Source organism: Apus apus, chromosome 2 (assembly GCF_020740795.1).
Source record: "Apus apus isolate bApuApu2 chromosome 2, bApuApu2.pri.cur, whole genome shotgun sequence".
Taxonomy (NCBI): Eukaryota; Metazoa; Chordata; class Aves; order Apodiformes; family Apodidae; genus Apus; species Apus apus.
In genome coordinates, this window is record NC_067283.1 from 22,109,353 (window position 1) to 22,131,305 (window position 21,953).

General features: G+C 43.3%; 1 protein-coding gene across 2 annotated transcripts in view; it reads left to right on the forward strand.

The window, feature by feature from the left end:
• The first annotated feature begins 9,246 nt into the window (after positions 1-9,246).
• Positions 9,247-21,953, forward strand: part of NMT2 (N-myristoyltransferase 2) — a 31,391-nt gene continuing 18,684 nt past the window's right edge. Inside the window, exons 1-2 of one of the 2 annotated variants that reach the window (XM_051609810.1) lie at positions 9,247-9,457; positions 16,995-17,130. In XM_051609810.1, the coding sequence (XP_051465770.1) occupies positions 9,348-9,457; positions 16,995-17,130 (246 nt within the window). In that variant the 5' untranslated portion in view covers positions 9,247-9,347. Of the gene's footprint in view, positions 9,458-9,663; positions 9,926-16,994; positions 17,131-21,953 lie in introns of those variants that run through there. The other variant, XM_051609811.1, reaches the window with a different exon arrangement.

Consider the following 21,953-nt stretch of genomic DNA (forward strand, 5'->3'; position numbering starts at 1 on the left):
TTCACTTCATGTGTGTCCCCCAGCTCCCACTTTGTTCCCACTGAAATACTGGCTTCTCAAAGCTTATTTAACTGTCTGTAAAGCATCTTGAATTATTGTGATAATGACCTTTTATTATTTGATTAAGTGCTTTGTCAGTGTACCAGCATGCTAAACCCTCTACAAATACGGGGAAAAAAAAGGTTCCTGCCTTAGAGCATTTGCAATCTTAACACATTACACAAGTATACAAAATTGTGGTACTGAGCTTAGACCAACAGTTTACAAAGAAACCCTGCTACTCGGAAATTGCTCACAATGCTTTTGTCTCTCACAGGAAGGATTGAGTAGCTTTAGTAGAGTGAATTAAGCACTCTTGAAATATCTTAGCAGCATTTTCATTTTCTGCCCTTCGTTCTATCCATGTATGCTCTGGAGGACCAATTTTATTTCACTGTCCTAAACCGACATGGTTGAAATTGGTAAGAAATTACATGTGCCATGTAACGTTTAGTCTATGCAATAGCAGAGGTGTAAATGAGCAAGTGCTGGATTAGATACTTTTCTCTAAGAAGGTCCCCAGTGAACCAAAAAAAGCATTTTTTTTTTTTTTCACCAATGAGAATTCATTTGAGGATTAAAACTTAACTATAACACAATACTTTTAAAACTGTTAGTAGGCTGTAACCTGGGCATGGGGCATGGTAGCATCCATCCAGGACATCCTTGGACCTGGTCAGATGAGAAGGATGTCAGATTGCTTTTCTAAAATGTACCGGTGACAAGGGTTCGTTTGGGATCAGTGCGGCCCTGGGGGCCTCTTTAGCATTTGAAATTCTTGAAGTTGGACTATCTGCCACCTGGTGGTGAACTGTCTCCATACATACTGTCTATAAAGCAGTTTTTACATTCGATAACAGCAACAGGCAGCTGGCACAAGATCATCAGTTGTCTCTCAGGCCTGCTGTCAGTCCGAGTGCAGAGATCCCTGGCAGCTTGAGACACCTCACCCAGCATCTTAGCTGGGGCAGTGTTCAGCTCCTAACATCTCCATTCCAGTCAAAATGAAGTGTCACTGACGGCCATGTAGTGGGCTCAGGCGTAAATGTGCCTGTTTTCTCTCACCTCATGAGTAACACCTTGGATTTAGATCAAAAGAAAGTTTAAACACTTTTAAGTATAAATTGTTTCAAAAGTTAAGAAGAATAAGGGCAACTCAGTTGTTACTCTTTTTCTGTTCCTCTGCTTAAACTCAGATGTAAGCTGGCACGTTCAGTGCTCATCTTACTCATGTATGAAATACATATATCTGATATATATAATACGATGATATATCTTAAATAATGATTGATAGATAGATAGACAAGACAGACAGACACAAATGGTAGCCCCAGTCTGCAAACCGTTTGGAATTGGATCTTCAGGTAGGCCAGTATGCAACAGCCAAGTACCATTTTTAGACTAGAGGAGTGTTTTTTCACATTATTCATGTAATTCCAATGAGTAAACTGACACCAGGCACTGCCTTCTATTTGACAGTAATAACACAAGTAGCATGTCGTTCTTTTTATCAGTAATCCTCTAATATTCACAGGTTATTAGCTTTCTAAACATGGTGCCTTGTCTATTACCACTTAACTGAAGTAGTTCTTGTTTTATTTATGTGCTTTTCTTCTAGGACTAAACAGTGCCAGTTAGTATGTTTGATCATTAAATATCTCTTCTGTCTTGGAAACTTACAGCTTCAGGGAAGGAAAATGTGGTGACAACAGGGAAGTACAAATGAAATACTTGTTTACAGTTTGTTTTTGTAATTCTCAGGAGAAGGAGTTTGTTCACATGACTGGAGATAGGGTGTCCTGAATAAACCCAACTGAGGAATGGTCCTGCGAGTTTTATATTATAAAGGTAGGAAACGGTGCATGAAATACAGCTGTGGGATGGAAATCCCACTTTCAAAGGAGTGGCTGGTCCTGCTGTAATAAAGCTGGAATAAATTATTTCAGAGGTCTTCTGTTAGAAGCATTGTTTTTTAAAGGGTTTTGGTGATGTAGTAGGGAGTTGAAAAAAGGGTCAGGACTGTCTTCTCTCCATCCCTCACCAGATGTTTCAAGGACACTCCCAGCAGAGTTGGGCCCCTGAGCTTCTCCACTCCCTGGGTAGAAACCCATTATTGTCCTACGCATTCTGGAGCTTGCCACTCTGGCTGTGGCATATGCACCACAAGCTACGGCAGGTAGACTCTGTTCCCAACACATTTCTTCTGGAAGTTTACTATCAATAAAGGAAGAGGCCAGAACCACATCTCAAACTCAGGAAAATCTGAAAAGAAAGTAACACAGCAGGAGATGTGCCCACATACTACCCTTCCCTACCTCATTAGGGCTGGACCTTTCTCTCAGTGTCCTTTACCTCTGGAGATGAGAGAGGTTACAGCTCTTGGCTTGCATCTCCCCTGTCTTCAGGGAATGCCCCTTCTACAAACCCAACCCCCTGATTCCACCTTCAGTGTTGTCCCATGCTGTGAGGCCAGCGTCAATGGGACATACAATGTGACACTAATGACATTCCAGTAGTGTTTAGGTGTTGGTGAGGGTGAGCTTTCTCAACCTATCTGCCTCTTTATGTCTATGCCATTAAGCCTACCTTGAATGTAACATCTCTTAATCCTGTATTAAATAGCACAATAGTGATGAGGGAAGCAGAATGCAACAGCCAAGTTCCCCTGTGTGAGCAGTGTTTTTCTTTTGAGAGATGGACTGGTCTTCTATTACTTGAAATCAGCCAAGTTTACCTACACAAGTGTGTGCATGTGCACGTGCATCCACGCATGTTTCAGCACATGGACATCAAGCAATGCTGAAGTAAAGGTCACTCACCTAGGCTGACTGGAAGAATGGGCGTAAGAGCTCATAAAGGCTTTTATTCATTAACTTAATTGTTCTTGTGGTCTGATATTGCAGGGTCAAAGCCACGCTTGATGCTGAGTTTCTGGTGTGCCTACACCCCCGACTCCCATGAGATTTATTTGCACTTGCCTAACAGACCTGATGTCTACATGTTTTCATTAAAGCTTGTCTAATGCCTTTATTTTAAGTAATTTACTCTGCAACTGTTGCTACATTTGACAGAGGCTTTTCTTTTGCAGAAAGCTGTAAAATTCCAAAGGGTAAAATCTTGCCGTAAAATCTCAAAAAATTTTGCATAGAAATTGAAGAGTTATTTATAATAGAGTCTGGTTTCCCATTTTCTTCATAGGGAAGACATTGTATCCATGTGACACTTCTTAATTCAGTGTAATTCTTCATGCAGTAGGTGTGCATCCTGAAGAATGCTGTTAATCTGCTCTAACCACCCGGAAGGTATGAAGGACCTTTATTGGCATTATCCATTTATCTGATTAGTAAGTTAATGGGATACTTCTAGTTGGAGCAACCTACAGAACACTGGAAATTATTTTCCCTTCGCTATCATGGGAATATGGGAAATACAGTGTCTACCCAGAAGTAACAACATATTGTCCCTGAGCTGGTTGTCACCACAAAAAGCATTGTTTGTCAGAAAATACTATTCTCATCCAAGATCTGCTTCTTTTTAGACTATAGTCTCCCAAGACTAGAAAAGCACCTTTTCAATAAAAGTGGTTTATGCTCATAGAAATAGGTAATGAACAGTTATTTGATAGACATACCACTTGTTTGGGGACAGCCAGATCTTTAGGTTTTTTTCTCCATACCTGAACTTTGAGAACTATCCTTCTCAGTATTTTCAAGGTTTTCAGACTCTAGTCTCTATTTCACTGTGTCTAACAGTGTTAAGTACCCTAGGGCAAAGAGGACATGATTTAGGAGCTGAGAGGAGTAAATTGGATTTATTTGGAGATTGGATATGCAGAAGTAATTGCTGAGTATTGGTCAGAGCTCCTGTAGCACCAGTGTCAACACCAACTTTGTCAATAAATCTGTCACCACTAATTCTCATTCACATATATATTTGAGAAGTGTCAGAAAAAGTTAGGAAAAAATACGCATAGAAATGCAAAACGTATGTATTTGAAATAATCATCATTCAAGAGTTCTGACTATTAAATACATTATAATCTAAAACTATTTATTTATTTATTTGCCTTTTGAGGCTAGAGGCCCTAGGAACAGGGGGATTGCAGTGATGGAACCAGTTTGAACCTGTGTTTGATCTAAGTCTTGTATCCTGCTTCCAACAATCATCAAAACCAGAGGCTTAGAAATCTGGGAAAGGAATCTCTAGTAGCAATAACAACCCCACAGGATAAAAGTCTTCCTATCTGTATCATTTATACTTTCTAAGTAAAAGGGTTTGTATTTATCATGCACATTTTTTAATGCTACAGTACATTTTCAATATGCATGTAAATGTCCAACTCTTTTTTTTTAATGCTGTATAGCCCATGGCCCTTGCTGATGCAGGAACCAGCGTGGAGAAGTAGATGCTTCAGTGGAAAAGGTAAGATATAAAATGGAAGAGGTATGGTATAAACTGCATCTTAAAACAGAATTGAACAAGGAAATTTGAATGCCAGAGTGCAGCAGAAAGAGTGAGCTGTTTTACAGAATCACAGAATCATCATGGCTGGAAAGGACCTCTGAGATCACCTAGTCCAACTCAGCACAAAAAAACCCAACCAACCAAACACAACCAACCACACACACTCCACCAAAAAACACCCACAAAAAAAACCCCACAACCTAGGCCACTAGAGCATGCCCTGAAGGTTCAGGAGTGCTTGTCTCCCAGTTTCAATGCTGCAGCCAACACAGGCCAGCAGCAAGTGAGCTGTGGGAGACAGGAAAGGGTTCAGCTCACCCAGCGTGGTATGCAGCAGGAGGCTAAAAAGATGTAAAGTGGGTGAGACAAACCATAAAGATCAGAGACATGATCTTAAATGAATACACGTGTGCAACATATGGGATCATGAGCTCATTTCATTCCCTAACAATTTCTACCTATTCTGATGTGCCAACTATATAGATGTGTTGGTGCATTAGTTCAGTGTATTTTGAATCTTTATTCTGTTACTTTTATGTCTCCTTCAGGAGTGAAGATTACAAAAAGTCCCCACCAAGTTATTTACTATTATTACTTGCAACATCAATTCAGTTTCAAATTATAAATGCCATGAATATTTCAATGTGGTGTGTAAAGGTAGGAGCATTAAAATTTCAGGTGATTTTCTTTGGCAGGTGTTTAATAATCAGGCCACATAGACTAATCTGACGATGCCAATATTCTGAATACTGTATGATATATCACTATCTCACTGGGATGTAATTAATACGTCTCACCGGGCAGGTAAACAAGTCTGCATTAGGCCTGGCTGCTTGAGGGAAACTGTGTCTGTGACTGGCTGGCTTTACTCAATTGCAGAGGAGCAAAGAGAAGAAGGGTACGACCCTGACCATCATCCAACAGGCAAGGGCTGATGAATCCTGTACAGCCCTGGGAGTCCAGGCTTCCTGATCCTCAGTATTTCTTACCATGGAGCTTAGATGGCTCCTCCCTCAGTAGCCTGAGGTTCTTTTCAACTCATGTTGGCCACTGACATACCCAAAGTATTTGACTGCTTGTAGGATTTAATTTTGAGTTCTGGATTTTGCTGTGGGAGTCAACTAGGAAAAAGTTAAACATGGCAACACCAAAGTTCATCTGTGGATCTGGGCCTACACTCGTATGCTTACCTTCAAGCTGGCTAAAAGCCTCTCAGAACTGTAGGCTCAGGTTCCTTTTGTGTATCTACCATAGGCCCATGACTGCACCTGTTAAGAAAAGCAGGAGAGACAGAGCCTGGAAAGAGAAGTAGGATGGGGAAAGATCCAGAAAGATGGGATATGTAGAGGGTCCCCTATAGATGGGTCTGTTCCTCAGAGGCTGATTGTGGTGAGATTAGCTAGGCAGAGCTATATCTGTAGTGTTTTATTGACCTTTCTCTCTTCCTTTCTTCTAATTTGTTGCCATAAGCAACTGGATATTTTGGCTACATCTAGGAGCAAAACACTACTAAAGCTCTAAGGAGACACAGGGCAATAAGTATCCAGCCAATTCATAATTCATCAAATGCAGGAACTATTTTAATTTATTTCATTATATGCTGTTTAGTATTAAGTGAAATGTGTCTCCTGATTAGGAAGTCTGTTTTCCTTTGTTACTAATTTTTTAGCTTTTGTGGGAAATGACTCTGCTTTCTTCTTTTTAATCTTCATAAAATAAAAGGCTTTTATATTCCTCATACATCTAGGAAGTAATGAATTAAAACCAGCAAATTTACACCTTCACAAACACAGGCTCTTTACCTCTTAAGTTTAAAATGAAATGTTCCTGTTAGCTTTTGATGGGCTGCTTAGACTGGTGTGAGTGTGTGCAGCAATTGGGCAGTTCCCAGATATACCCACCCACTGCAACAGAGGTCTTGGAAGTACAGATGCCCACCCACAGCCTGTTCAGGCACAGCAGGTGCCATCCAAGCTGCTCACTGTCCTGATGGTACTTACTCCACTAACTCACCATGCTTGAGCATGTGGGGTCCTGAAATTCAGGGGTCCACCTTTTCACCTTGCTGTTCTATTTTGGGAGACATCAATACGTGTGATAACCAGCATCTATCAAGAAGTGCAACTACTGAGCAGTGTCTGTAGAGTGAATGTAAACACTGGAAATCTGCCTGGGAACTTCAGAAGTGAGAAGCTACATCAGAAATCCTCCATGCAGGAAAAATGCATATCTCTTGCTTCTGGTCAGCTTCTCTACATGTGGTATAAGCAAAAGTTGCGTATTCATGAAACACAAGGCACAATTCACTGTTGTCATTTAGCCTTGTAACAGTCAAATCTGGAGTATAATCCCAATTTTTACCTCTCAGAAGATAAAGTGCAATACCCATAAGGATATTCTTCATGCATACTCTGACGTCTAGAACAGCTCTGCTCTGCAGCTATAGTTCTCTTGGTCCCCAGGAGGAGTGTAGGGAAGTTCCAGGGAGACCTTCTAGCAGGGGACAGACTGGGAGAGACTCATATTGCCTCTTTTTCCATCACTGTGAACTGCAAGAGTTAGGATCCAGGCTTCCTATACTCCATTCATCTCAATGAAGTGAGGAAACTGTGGTAAAGGACGTAAGATGGTTAAACCCACGGTTTCTCCAACACAATGATTCAATACAGCTGTTTAGTCACTGACATACTGTTCTTCACTTTCTCCTACATATTAATATGAGAGGGGAAAAAAATCATTAGTAATCACTGGATTAACTTATCTCCAAGCTATGAAGCAACTAACAGTTGCTTTTTGTTATTGAAAACTATTGGGTATTGTGCCTTTGTGTTGAGATTTCCTTTCTCTCATATACAGTACAACTGACTGGAGAATATACTTACAGACATGCACATATGTATACTGTACAACTGACTGAAGGTTTGCTTCTGAAGGTCATTTCAAAATGTGGTAACATGAAAGGCACATTTCCTCTCTGAACTACAGCAATGGCTTGACACTGGAAAGTTATCCTTGGTGAAGCTTTCATTTCAGACTCTTGTCTGTTTTGCAATAGTTGAAGGTAAAACACCTGTCTAGATGCTTTTTTTCCTCTGCCTTTGCTCATTTGTGGAAGATCAACACCACCTTAACAATTTAGACATATTCAGGAACAACTACTGTTTTTAAAGATACATGTTCTATGCCATGGCTCATTTTATTTGGAATGTGCTGGTTTAATATTTTCTAGCCTTCTCAATTTAGTACTCTTGAATTTTCCCAGTCACCACAGCTAGTATTTCAAAACTGTCAAGATAGAAAATACCTGTCAGGGGATGGAAGTCCAGTATGGACTGCAGTCATTGAAGATCTAAACATAGTCGTGAGACATCGAGAGTGTACCATGGTAGATCATACATCTGATAAATCCACACTCCATTACCCATTCAGAATCATCTTTGCCTCTGGCTTTTCGCAGCGAAGCAGGAGGGGCTCACACAAATCCACCTGCAGGACTAAGTGAATTCTCAGGGATTATTTTGCAGCCACTTTTGTACGATACAAGTGGCTGCTAGGTTAGACCAAGAGAAGCTGAGAGGCAGTTTAGAACTGTTGCAGATGAAGTACAGCTGGCAGGGTGACCTGGGCTTTTGTCTCACTGGCTGTTGAGAATCTGATGCACGTGAATTGGAAGTTCCTGTGGCAACTCATGTGTTGTAAAGGATCAGGTGCAGTGGGACAAAGTGGACCAGAGCTCGTGCGGGATACCTGTGGGTTTGGGGTTTGACTGAGGGGGCACAGCTGGAGGCACATCTAGCTGTCATCTGCTTGGCCAGTGACATCTTTGAGTTGACGTGTCACCTGCAATATCTGATGAACATGACACCGCCTTAAATCAGAACTAGGAAAAAGTAATCCACATCACCGAATTAAATCAAAACGGGAGGAAGCATTATCTTCCTCACATGAGATGCCTTTCTAAGGGAGTGGTGGAGATAAGAAGAAATTACAACTGATGCATTCTGTTCTTACGTCTTAATGTGGCAACTGGCAGCACTGCTAAATGAAGCACACAGTAATTCTGAATCTCATCCAGAAATCTTGACACGACCCTGGAAATCACCAGGGACCATATAACTAACGCGAGTTTCTGTTGGTTTGTTTTACTGGGCTCAAACCATGACCGTTCGGCTACAGTTCTGCCAGCACGGAGCCCGCAGAAGCACAAAAGGCCTGGGGAAAACAAGCGCTGGGAAAGCCGGTGCAGGGGGATGGCCACGGCGGCCTCAGCAGCGCCCGCCAGCGCCAGCTTCGGCCTCGAAGTGTCTCGGGGCGAGGAGCAGACGTGAGGAGCTGGCTCCACGCTCCCCGGTGCTGCCGAACCCGGCGGCTGCCGCCGAGCCGGGCGGGCCCTGGCCCGCCTGCAGGCCCGACCCCGGCGCGCCCTGCGCCTCGGACACCCCGGCTGCGGGGCCCCGCCGGTGGGTGCGATGCCGGCTGCGGGGCGGTCACACGGGGGCCGGGCCCGGGGGCGGCACCGCCCGGGTGCGCCGGGCCGGGCCGGGCCGGGCAGGGCAGGGCAGGGCAGGGCAGGGCAGGGCAGGGCCGGGCCGGGCCGGGCCGGGCAGGGCAGGGCAGGGCAGGGCCGGGCCGGGCCGGGCCGGGCCGGGCAGGGCCGGGCAGGGCAGGGCGCCGAGCCCCCGGCACGGCCCCGCGGGAGTGTCGGGGGCAGCCCCGGCAGCCTCCGCCTCCTCCGGCAGGACGGGGGAGGACAGCAGCTAGAGGGAGCTCCTCCGGACCGCATCTGCCCGTGCGCCCCGGTTCTTTTCGCTGGCGCCCCCGCCCCCTTCCCTCCTTCCCCCGTGATGGCGGAGGACAGCGAGTCCGCGGCCAGCCAGCAGAGCCTGGAGCTGGATGACCAGGACACCTGCGGCATAGACGGCGACAATGAGGAGGAGGCCGAGCACGCCAAGGGGTAGGGGCGCGCTGCGGGCCGGGCGGGCGGGCCCGGCTCGGCGGCAGGAGGGCCGCCGGGGCCGCCGGGGCCGCTGCGCGGGGAGGGACGGGCCGGGCTCCCACCGCGGCTCCCGCGGCGGTGCGGGCAGCGGCGCGGGGCGGGGCGGGGCGGCGGGCGCTGCTGCAGCCCCGGGCGGCCTGCGCGGCGCGGCCTGGCCCGCGTTCCGCCCCGGCGCCTGCGTCGCCGCGGCCGGGGGGCCCGGCCGGCAGCATCCCGCGTCCTGCTGCCCGGCCGCCTCCCGCCGCGCTGGAAGCCTGCGCGCACCCTGCTGCCGCGCTGTGCCGCCCGGCTCGTCCCCGCGCTCCTCCGCGACCGCCTCTGCCCGGGGGAGAAGCGGGGGCCCCGGCCTGAGGCGAGGGGGCCGGCGGGGCTGGTGCTTCCCCTCCGGACACCGGCCTTAAAAGGGCGGGTCAGCCCTGTTTTCTGGTCTGTGCTTTTTCAGGATTTGAGGGCATTTCTTGGTTTTTTTGGTGGCTGGGAAGCCCCCCGCGGTCGGTCGCAGGGCTCTGGGGAGATGCCCCCGCTTCCTTGTCGGGGTTGGCTCCAGCTGCGCGGCTCCCTGGGGTCGGGCCCTGCGGTCACACTCCCCTCCCCGGCCTGGGGACCCGTCCAGGCATCCTCTGTGTCTGTCTGTCCTGCAGGCACTCCTCCTCAACGTCACCCATTGTCCGAAGGGAAATGTTACCTCTTAAATCCACGCGCTGTGGAAAGCGGAGCGGTTGTTTTTCTGAGGCATTAAGCCGGAGCGAACGCTGTTGTTGTGGTTGTAGCTCCTTCTCTGCTTGTCTTGCGTCTTAGCGCCCGCGCCCCTGCCGTGGGAAGATTTGTCTCCAGTTCTTGGGAAGCTGACAAGAGAGGCAGCCGGCCCAGATGGGGCTCCCAGCGGTGCCGGGCTGTGTGCGGGGTGCCTGCCCCCGGGCTGTGTGCGGGATGTCCCCGGGCTGTGTGCGGGGTGCCTGCCCCCCGGCTGTGTGTGTGCGGGGTGCCTGCCCCCGGGCTGTGTGCGGGATGTCCCTGGGCTGTGTGCGGGGTGCCCTGGGCTGTGTGCGGGGTGCCTGCCCCCGGGCTGCGTGTGTGCGGGGTGCCAGCTCTGGCTGGCTCTGCGGCTGTGGGCTTTGGGAAGTGCGCGGAGAATGTGTCTGAAAACCGACCTCGTTTAAATTTACTTTTTGCCTTTTTTTTTCTTTTTTGAGGGGTTAGAAAACGTGATTGCAGAGCAAACGCTTTGTTGTCGCAACTGGGAGTGGCTGGAGTAACCAGAAACAGAAATAGGTTAATCTATACGCTGCTACACGAGTATCTGCCTCATGAATTTCTGATTCATCTGATTGAGAGCGTTTCTGTAGGTGATTGATGTTTGAGGCTATACGCTGCTTGTCGCCTCCTGCCCCTAGGATTTACGTGGCAACAAACAGCTCTGTATCTTCTGTGTGGCAGGAGGCATCTGAGAGACTCGGGAGGACTGACTTGTCTAAAAGACAGGAAAGGGAAAAACTTCAATGCTTGCTGCTGCCAGTGAATTCATGGCATGCATTGTTGTGTTAAAAATAATGATAGTGCTACACATCTGCGATATGATAAAGGGACAAAGTGGCCTTTAATTATCTTGAGGCTTTTGTTATGTTTGTTTGCATAAATATGCCACAGCTGATGATCACCAAACACGTAGAAGTAGCACCACTAAGAGCAGAGAATGATTATTTATTGCTTTTCAGAGGAGCCAACCTGGCGTGCCAGGCCATACTGTTTCATAGCCGGGGGATGCACGTCTAGAACTAATTCGCACGTTATTCTTACGCCAGTTTCCTCCTGCTTGTGTGCGCGACCGAGGTGTAGCTGCTCTCTGCAGCGTGGCTGGGCCTGCGGCTCCGCGCTCGGGCTGCGCTGCCGGTGCCTGTAAGAGGCAGCCAGGGAACAAAGCATTGCACTTCGGTGTGTTCTGAATCGTAGCTTTGCTGCTCTGCTCCAGCTTGGGTCTTGCTGAGGGACGACTTCTGTGGTGGTGGGCTGCCAGCCGTTCTTCCCAAAGCTTGTTTTTGGTGACGATCCCCAATGTATTTTAATTAGTATTTTGAAGAAGCTGCCTTATTCATCTTTGAGTAAAAAAAGGAATGCTTCCAAGTAAAATGAAGTTTAATTAAATTAGTTGTAGATCATTCCAGTAGAAAAAGCCTCCAAGTATCAGTGTCAGTATTCTATCATGTTTCTTATGCGTTAAGTCCAATATTGACTTTAGGATTACTTTATTTCCCTCTAATCTTTGAGAATTTGTTTGCTACTGTTTGTCTGCAGGCTGTAGTATTCAAACAAATTCCCTCAAACAAAAATAAAATTCTTACATTACAGTAAACACAAAGATCTAGCCTTGATCTGGGAGATTAACCTATGGTAATGGGAGCCTAATTATTCCCTGTTTTCTCCCTATCATAGTATATAAATGTTTGAGGTAGCCTTAAATTTGCTTTGAGCCTTTAAATTTGTTTTATGTACCTAAGCAATTTATGAGCAGTCTTACTACTCAAGACTATGGCTGTGTCAACTGACTTAGTGTAAATTCTGAATGGTTTTATTGCTGCTGATCAGTATGTAATCTCATGCTATCTTAACCCTCATTTTTTTTAAAAGGAGGTAGAGCATGTGTTGTGTGACAGTCTTTAGTAGAACTGCTTTGTAAATGAAGCTACTTTCAAGCTGTTCCTTCACATTTGAAAATAGGTCCTTACAATATTGACCACAAAAAATCATGGTTTGTAAATATATGTATGACTTTATTTTTTTTAATTTGCTATTTTTATGTGCTTGAGCACTAGTGACTGCAGCAGAAAATACCATTTTATAGCTCTCAGCTGTGCAAATGTCATTGTCCTGTTTTTGCTTGTGTTTTTAGATGCAGGATTGTGTATGTTCTGTGACTCATTGCTGTTCTCCTGTTCTGTGTCTGCAGCTTGCTCCTGCTAGATGCATTATGCTGTACTTGTTGTGTTTCATAATAAAGTGTTGTTTACAAAATAGCTTGGTTAGTGGGTATGTAGAAAAAAAATATATTTTTTGCACCTGAATCCACCCTGCTGAGTCTGGCTTTGTAAGGTCTCTCATTATGTTCTAAGTAGCTCCTTATGCTCAGTGGCAGAAAGGCTTTGGGCACAGAACATGTAGTAAACAGATGATGAAAAAGTATGACCTTTAAACAGCTTCCCCCAACCCTCACAAATAATTTACTTTGAGTGTTTTAGTAGTGTACCCCTTTGATTATTGCTTACTCACAGAGAAGGGGGAAAAAAATGTTATGAGGGCACACACACACCACCCCCCACCCCCTGGCCTAGGGCTGTGCAGCTTAAAAGTAAATGACTGAAGTATGTGTTTTGTTTTAAATTTGAGAAATTGCTAACTTACAAGTACCGTTCCATGCAATTTAGAACAGATGTTGATAGTACCAAAAAAATTGTATTTCTGCTAAAGCAGGATTTAGAATCCAAAAAGGCAATTAAACTAACACTGACAAATATTCAGTGGGAAAGATAATCTCAAATCTAAACCAAGGGAAGCAAAACAGTTTGACCACCTAAGTAGAGTAACTGTCAAGCTCATCATGATTCTACCGTCTCAGCTTTTCATGGTTTTGCTCAGAGCTCAACAGTTTTTCTGCCTTTGCTGCACTCCTCTCCAAATGCAGTAAGTATCCCCATTTTTCAGTTAAAAAAAAACCCCAAAACAAAACAAAAACCCCCACAAGAAAACCAACACATGCAAGGAGATGCAAAAGTCTTTTTTCACATTTATGCAAAACAGCAGATGTGTGTACATAAGTGGAAAGGTTTGTGGGTGGGATCATGGGCTTGCATTTGTAACTTGCAGACAAAATCATAAAATTGTGGTCCTAAGTCCAGACTCTGTGTCTCAGAGTCATATCTACAGCCTGTTTCTGTGGCAAGGCTAAAGTATTTTTGGGGCAGAACAAGGTCTTTTGCCACTTCTTTCACCTCAGTGGTATTTTGATATGCACATCACTTTTGTACTGGTCCCAGTTCTTTATTCATCAAACTGACAAAGCCATCATCATGGATGCAGTTAAAAATATCTCGGACCACGTCTGAGCTTAGGCACACCTTGGCCTCAGTGTGTAGGCTTGCCCTCCTGTCAGAAAAGTGCTCCTGGTATAAGTGTGTCTCTGCTGGAGGGAGACTGTCAAAATCTTGCCCAAGCCTAACGCTGAATTATTTTCTTAGTATAACCAGCTCTGGTCTATGTGGTGGGCTGGACTGGGGCAAATGTGCTGATCTGTTGCCTGAAAAGGGTATGTTTCCTGACCCGACAGCTAGACATTAACCTGAGTTGCATATCCTTTTCCTGCTTCCCACGTGGGACTTGCTCTCTGAGTTGTGTCACTGCAGTGGTGGCAGGGTAACTCAGCAGAAGAGTCGTCACACTTTGAAGGTCAGTTTTGTAGAAGAAGAAAACTTTTTTCGTTTTTCCCAAACTGCTAAAAATGAGATTGATTTTATGGTGTTATCATATAGGTGAATCTAACCAGACAAAGGAAAACTTGGATCTCAGTCAGCACACAAGAATGTTTAATTAAAAGAAAAGCTTTTAGTGGGAGTCTTTGCTTTTAATCTTATTACCCTTCCATATCCTTTGTACTGTCATGTCCAGTGTAATTACTACAGGTTGAGCAAGAAAGTTCCTCTCTTCCCAGTGCATTCTGACTCCCAGTTTTAGAGCTTTTTGGTTCTTTTCAAGGCAGAGTATGAGCAGGACAAAACATCCTGAGACGTTTGGTTTTGCTTTTGCCCTAGTTTGCCTGGTATCTCTGGTTGTAACTTGTGTTGGGCAAACCTGTTTACTCAGTAGAAGTTTCTACATGCTGCCTGTTGCCAAACCTCTGGAGTTGCAGGCGTGCCTAAATAGTTGAAGAAGTAGATCTATCTTTAAATCCTCTTTTTACATTCCTGTGGACTGTAACAGTAAAAAAAAGACTGACCCAAGCAGGAGACTGTGCATAAATAACTGCTGTGATTTGTCCCTGGATAACCCATCAAAGATACCGGTATTTATTTTGCAGGAGATAGTGAAAGCTCTAAACCTGAAGGTCATAAGTCAAGGACTGGGATTTTGGAAGATTACAAAAAAAAAAAAAAAAAAAGTGAAGTTTTAATCGCCATGTATATTTTACAGCAATTTAGGCCCATTTTCCCTCTTCCCAGCTCGAACGTGTGCATTTCAACATGAAAAAGACCTTGAGTTGGTCAAAGAACTAAGATTACAGTTTAACTGGGGATAACATCAGTAAAGCTTGGCAAAGCTGCTTTTTCTCCATAGCTGCCAAACTTTTTTGGAAGTACAGTCATTCATTATTTCACCAAACTAAGTAAAACATTGACCCTCAGATAATCCCAGTGAGCAGAATTCCCCTGTGGTGTAATTCAGAAACATTCAGAATTGAGGCTGGCTTCTGCTGAAAGGCAAGAAACAAGTGAGGTGCCCTAGTGTGACTTGGGGCTCAGTGCCTGCTGAGGGTGTCTGTTCAAGAGCTGTGTTTGCTGAAAGTCTCGGTAGCCTTATCTTCAATGCAAAATCCGCTGGGAGTCAGCTCAAGGACACAGTGCCATTATTTGGTTGCTGTATGTGAGATGTTACAGGAAAAGCTGAAAGTTTGTGGACACTTCAGGAAAAAAGAAGAGTACGTCATTAAATGAATCTTAGCAAAGGTGAAATCACTTTGCCCAGTATTTTTATCTCTTTTTTGCCAGAGGCTGTGAAGTCCTGGGTCTTTTACATGTTTGGTTTTTCACTCCCTCGTATTTATAATTCTGCTCAAAATGTCAGCTTGGTATACAGGCCTTCAAGTAAATTCACATTTGATTATTTGAAACTGAGAACATAACAATTGTTAACAGAATTGTCAAGGTCATTGGGCAGTATCTTCATTCTGCAACAGAAAATTTTCTCCATGCCTCAGTTGCACAACTCCCATCTTTTGTTTCTGCAAACTTCTAGTAAATACTACAAATCGCTCCACTGTGTGAAGGTTCGATTTCCTACGTTGTTGTAGGTTGAGTAACTGTTGATCAGGTCCCAGAGGGTGCTGCATTTGTAACTCTCCCCTCTTTCTGAGAGCATAATTTAATAATCCGGTGAATGTTAAGATTAACTGTAAATGTTAAGACTTCTTGGGGTTGATCTTTCATTACAGGCTGTTCTGGGGAATAGTAACAATCTCCCAGAAATGAGTCTTTGTTTAGTTGCACATTTGATTAATTGCAGCCTTTTGGTCTCCCAGTTGGTCATTTGGGTGTTTTCTTGCCAACTTCAGCTCTGATAAGGTATAGATGCTAAGACTGGTCATTGTAATATTGAAAGTGGGCATGTTACAGTGAATAACGTGGCCCTTACAAATGTGTTGATCATAATCACTTCAGTTGTGTTCTTCTGAGTTCTCAGTTTGGTTTGCTAGTGTCATATCTGATTTCCCCCCCCTCCAGAATTAAAATAAATGTTTTTTTGCATTGACTATTTTCTTTTCCAATGAAAAACACCCAAGCCCCAGTATCTGTCTTTGGCTCCACTATGTGTGTATAGTTTTACTGAGAGATTAACATCTTGAAGAGGATTCAATGTTATCTGACTCACTGCCTCCTTATTTGCCTTCCGTCTGAGAGCTGCTAACACCTCCCACATTTTTCAGATTCTAATCTAATCTTGATATTATATCTCGGTTATGTGTCAAATTAGAATCTCCTTAAAGAAAAAAGGAGTTGTATTATCAATAGTCAACAGGTATCAGAACGTGCAAGTGCAGAGTATACTTTGTTGTTGTGTTGTTTGTTTTAATTAAAGTTGACCCATTGTACTTATTGTTTTAAAGCACAAATATTTGGTTAGTTTTGTGTTGTTTCTTACTGAGATTTCAGCAAGACTTTCATGCTACATAAGTTAGAAACAGAATTCCCTGAAAACAGAATGATTTGTTATGATTCTTCTCAAATCCAGATGTGCCTCATGGTTGAGTGTGAAGGAGAAAAAATATTAGGCCACTAATAGAATCACAGAGTAGTTTAGGCTGGAAAGACTTTTAAGATCATTAGGTCCAACTGTAAACAGTTACTGAATTCCCGGAAAGGTTACTTTCCTCAGTTCCTGCATAGTCCCGAGCTCTTTCAAACCCTTGTTGAATTTGGCTTCAAGTTTGTGCCAGGGAATACAGCCTGGAGAAGAGCACTGCCTGTTACATAGTGTCACAAGTTGACACTGGTGTGTCAAAATGCTGGTTGTGCAGGGGTCTGACTATAACAAACGAGAAAGTACTTGAAGGAAGTTTTTCATCAGTGCTGCCAGTTCCCTCCTTCCTTGCTTTCCCTTGCCTTTTCTTCACATTCAAGCTACTGTTAGAATTTCATATTAAAATGCTAGGTTTTCCATATTTAGATTTTTTGAATTTTAAGCTTGGTGATACTGATTTTTTTTCTTTGCATGTTCTCTGAATCTCTGGCAGAAGTCCTGGAGGGGATTTGGGAGCGAAGAAGAAGAAAAAGAAGCAGAAGAGAAAAAAGGAGAAACCAAATTCTGGAGGCACCAAATCAGATTCTGCATCTGACTCCCAGGAGATTAAAATTCAGCAGCCTTCAAAAGTAAGAGCCTGGTTCTGTTTTAATTTGTGCTTGCATTCTAATTTAATTTGTGTGTTGCTTTTAGTAAAAGCAAGTTGGTTGTTCTGCCTTAACATGGTAGAATGAAGCAAATGCTTACTGTCCTGAGTAGAGACAGGAGCAAGGTAAGACCTGTTTTTTGCAGACTGTAGGAAGTTAGCAAGAGAGTCGTTGTCACCACCATGGTGGTGTACTGTGAAAAAAGCAGAGGACCAGGTGTTTTGTCTTCCTTTTCCAGCAGTTAGAACTAAGGCTAGTGACAGTTTCATTGCAGGGAATCTTAATCTGCAGTGGTATTGCTTTTAAATATATTTTGTTTGATTAATTGCCTTTAGTTTAGCCACCCCCTAACTTTGCTTAGTGCCATTTCAGTAACTCATACAGCATAATGCCATCTCATGGTGAGCATCAGCAGTCAGAGGGAAGTGTGTGCTAACCAGACTCTCATTTGGGCAAACAAGCAGCATTGCATCTTACATAAAATGTGGTAGTCTCTAACATGGAGATACAGACAAAATAAACTTTTGCCATCCAAAAGTCCTCTGCTGTAAATAAGAAAGTAAAATTACGTGAGGAAATGAACAGTCTTTATGGACTTTATGATAAACAGCATTGTCTGTGTGCTTTTGACTGCCAAATTTTGAATGAACAGGGAATATGAGATGGTGACTTTTTATTACATAGCTTTTATCTTATGAGAAATCCAACCCTGAGCACTGAAGTTCATTATCTGAAAGTTTATGGATCATTGAGCATCTTGAAGTAGTTATATTTGCTTTATCAGATTTATGTGGAGAAAGTTACACCATGGTACCGGTAGTCCTATTAATCCTGTAAGATTTGTCAAGTACATTTGGGCTACCAACTAATTTTAGGGAAAAATTTGTGTTCTGACTCATTAACATAGTGACAGATTTTCTGTTGTCCCTTTAGATCTCTCTGTCTCACCCCCACTGCTATGAACTGGCACTTTTGGCACAAGGGAGACTTTAAAATATGTAGAGAGATCTTAAGTGCTTTCTGATCTCACCACATGTTTTGATACAGTGTATATAAAGCAGGTTGCATAAATTGCTAATACAAGAAGACTGACTGCAAGCAATAACCAAGTAACTTCAAGCTCTTTTACAATTGGAGTGAGATCAGTTTTAATGTTAACAAAAGACACAGTTCATTGCTGTGGTATCCTGGGAGTTCCTTGATTCCCTGCTGACACAACTTATTGTTCCATATGTTCTCTCTAATTGCATTAAAAGGAAGCTGCTTCAAATTTTCTGTTCTCATGTGTAAGATTTTAGTCTGCAGTACCTTGCATTTTTGCACACCATGTCTCTGGTGTGATGCGTTTTGTAAACATGGAAGTCTATCCTTGTTTTAAGTTGTGTTCTTAGAGGGGCCACTCTGTCATTATTTTACTCTCAGAAGAAGTTTAGCCAGTTTGTTAGCAAAGTTGCAAAGCTTTCTCTTTTATTGGCATAAAATAAAAGTTCTTATATAAGTATTTCTCTCAGGCTCTAGACAGCTAAACCATTTTGCTGTTCTACATGGCTTCCACTTTTCTTAAGTTGCAAATGCATCAGTATTGACTCATTTTATTTTGACTTCACTGCTGTGTTCCAGGTGTACACACTGATAGGTAGATAAGTTTCTCTGTCTTGAACAACTTTCCTGCTTTAGATTTTTTTAAAGCATCTTAGACTGCTGCTTTGGATCAGTGTGGAGAAGTATATTTATTTTCTCCCCTACTCAAGTGGTATTTAGAATTTGTATTCCTTGTGCTAGTGGACTTTCACATTTGTTTGCTTTTGATTTAAAAGAGGTTTACAAAGTATTTCAGAGGAAAGTGACATTGCACACCTTCTCCCCAAGAGAATATATGCAGGAACATCAAGTCATACTCAGTGGGGCTTCTGAACTTATTGAAAATTATTTGGAAAAAAAGATTTTGAGGTCAGGTGAGTTCCAGGTGTTCCAGAGGTGAAGTCAGGTGTTCCAGTCTGGAGATAAGAAAAACAGAATGGTGGATCTTCTTGGCTTCTCTGTCTCTTATTTGTGGTATTGGACATCTTGAACACTGTCAAGAATGCAACCATAGCAATAAATGCTTATTAGCATGGTATGCTTGCAGTGACCTTTAGGATCATGCCCATCTCACTGCTCATCTCACAAGACTTCGATCTCTCCCCATTACGAGTCATGTAGACTGTCCACAGTGACACAAATGAAGCTTGTCAGATCTGCAGCGTTACCAGCCATTAGTGTAGTCTCCAATGGCCTGCACAGCATAGTCACAGAGTAATAATTACTTATATCTAAATGGATTTTACTGGTTTGCAATTTGTGTACATTGTTTCTTGTCCTATCATTGTGATCCTCTGGAAAGCATTGACTCAACATCCTCCAATTAGACAGCAGTAAGTTTTCTTCTACTCTCTTAACCTTATCTTCTTAAGACTGAAAAAAACTAGGTCTCTCATCTTCTCTGTGTATGTCATGTTCTTCAGCCTCCCAATTGTTTTGGTGGCCCTCCATTGAACTTGCTTCACTATGTCAATGTTTTCCTTGTAATGAGGAACCCAAAACTGTGAAGTGTGATCTCAGGGCTGTCAGATAAAGGGGAAGACTGGCTGGCCAGTCTTACTGGCGCAACCCAGTTTGCAGCTGTCCTGTGTTTAGGTCTTTGCCCACCAGGATCTCCATGTTCTTTTTTGCAAAGTTGCTTCCTAGCCAGTCCATGCATTTGTGAAACTTCATGAAGTTTCTGTTTTCAGCCTTTGGAAACTGCTTTAAATAGCAACTCTGCAGTCCAGCGTATCAAACATTCTTTCCTACTAGGTATCATCTGTGAACTTGCAGAGAAAGCACACTTTTCACATCCAGATCTTTAAATAGTATCAAGCCCTAAGTTCTCAAAATCCTTGCCTTCTTGAAGATGATCCTTTTTCTAGTCATAAGAAACCTCGAACAATGGCTATAACTTTAAACTGGATAAATGCTAGTTGCAGTAACACCAGCCAGCTCCCTCAGCACCCTTGGATGCATCCAGTTTGTTCATATGGACCCACGCATGATTAGTTTTCTAGTGGTCATTAACTTTCTCTGCTGCTGTGGTTAATGGGAGTTTCATAGAGTGTGCTTACAAAGATTAGGGCCATCAAAGGTCTGAGGCCACATCTTGTCACCAAAACGGAGGCAAAAAGAGCATTGCGTACCTCAGCCCTGTGGCAGAACAGTGCTGTCTTGTGCTTCGAGAAGGTATTACCCATAAACTGAAACTAAACAAAATCACTCTTATTTCTAATTCCTCTGAAGTTCTGTATGGGTTTTTCTTGCTTTCCTTTAAAGGAAAACAAAAAGGATTGAAAGCAGATTTCTTGGGAAGGCTGATCTCTGGACGTTTTGAAGGGAAAGGAGATTCCCCCTGATGTCACTAGTTGTGTTGTTTTTAGTACCCCAATGTGAAGTTTTTACTTTACAATTGCTAGTAAGATCTTTTTTTAGATTTTCTGTTTTCTTCTTAATGTAGAAGAACAGTAGAGACTGAAAAGAAACTTACACAAAAATGGACATACTGTAGTTTATTTCGTATGATTTCATAATGTACTGATAAGATTTCAGAATTTATGTCCATTAGAAGTATTTCTATCAGGCCAGTGTGTAACAGACAGATTGATTTTTAATTGAGAAGAGCAACTTATGTCACTGTAATCTGAATTTAGGTTTTCATGCTGCCACAGTGTTGCTCTAAAGCATGTAAGTGTGTCAGCTCACGGCTACTCAGATAACAGGTGTTTGAAGCATACTCGCAGGTAAAATTTTTCAATACTGCCTGGTTTGAGCCAGGATAAAGCCAGTTTTTTTTCTACTGATTTTTTAATTTATTTTTTTTTCTTAAGTGAACTCTCTTCTAAACAGCACACTTGCTGAAATTAACACAAGTTTTCCAGTTAGTGGACTGATAATGCCCAAATGTTTATAGTTACTGCTGAGAGACCAAGGACACTTTGCTCCGCTTGTTGAATCTGCTGCTTTGGACACTAAAGGAGCAGAAGTCGTATCTACAACCCTCCAGGAGGGAGGAACAGACTAGACAGATGGCAAACCTGGCCAGAGGGAGTAATCCATCCCAAATACGTAATTATTGGTATACATTCAGGGATCACAGAAGTCAAGTCCCTTCTTCCATCCATGGCCAGCGTCCCGGGAGGATTCCATCTATCCATCTCCTTTGATCGCAGGCATTCCTGACCCTCATATCTTTACCCTTGGCCCCTGTCTGCTCTGTTGCTGTCTCTGGAAGCAGTCCAGGACCTTCTTGGGACTGCCCGCAACTCGGAAGTACACTGGGAGTTGCTGGGGGTGGGGAAAAGTGGTAGGGGTCTTGTACACTCCTGTGCATATTTGTATATATATATTTGTACATATTTTCTTTTATCATTAGTATTTCATTAAAGCTGTAGAGTTTAGTTTTCAATCCAGAAGCCTCTCTCCTTATTCTCTCCCTTCATTCCCTGTGTGGGTGGGAGGGGGAGGGGATAGAGAGCATTATTGTCACTCATTTAATTGTCAATCCTGTGCTAAACTGTGACAAATATTTAAATTAATGAAAGAATTGTCATAATGTTTAGACAGTACAAATTATTGTAAATAGAAACTGATAGCCTGCCTGAGCTACAGGCAAGGAGTTTTACTTCTTTTATAACTGAGGATACTGAGGCAGATGCCCATCCAAATGAAGCTTTATATCATTATTATGTATAAATGATTATGTTTTTTCAACACATGAATCCTAGAAAGAAGGTGAA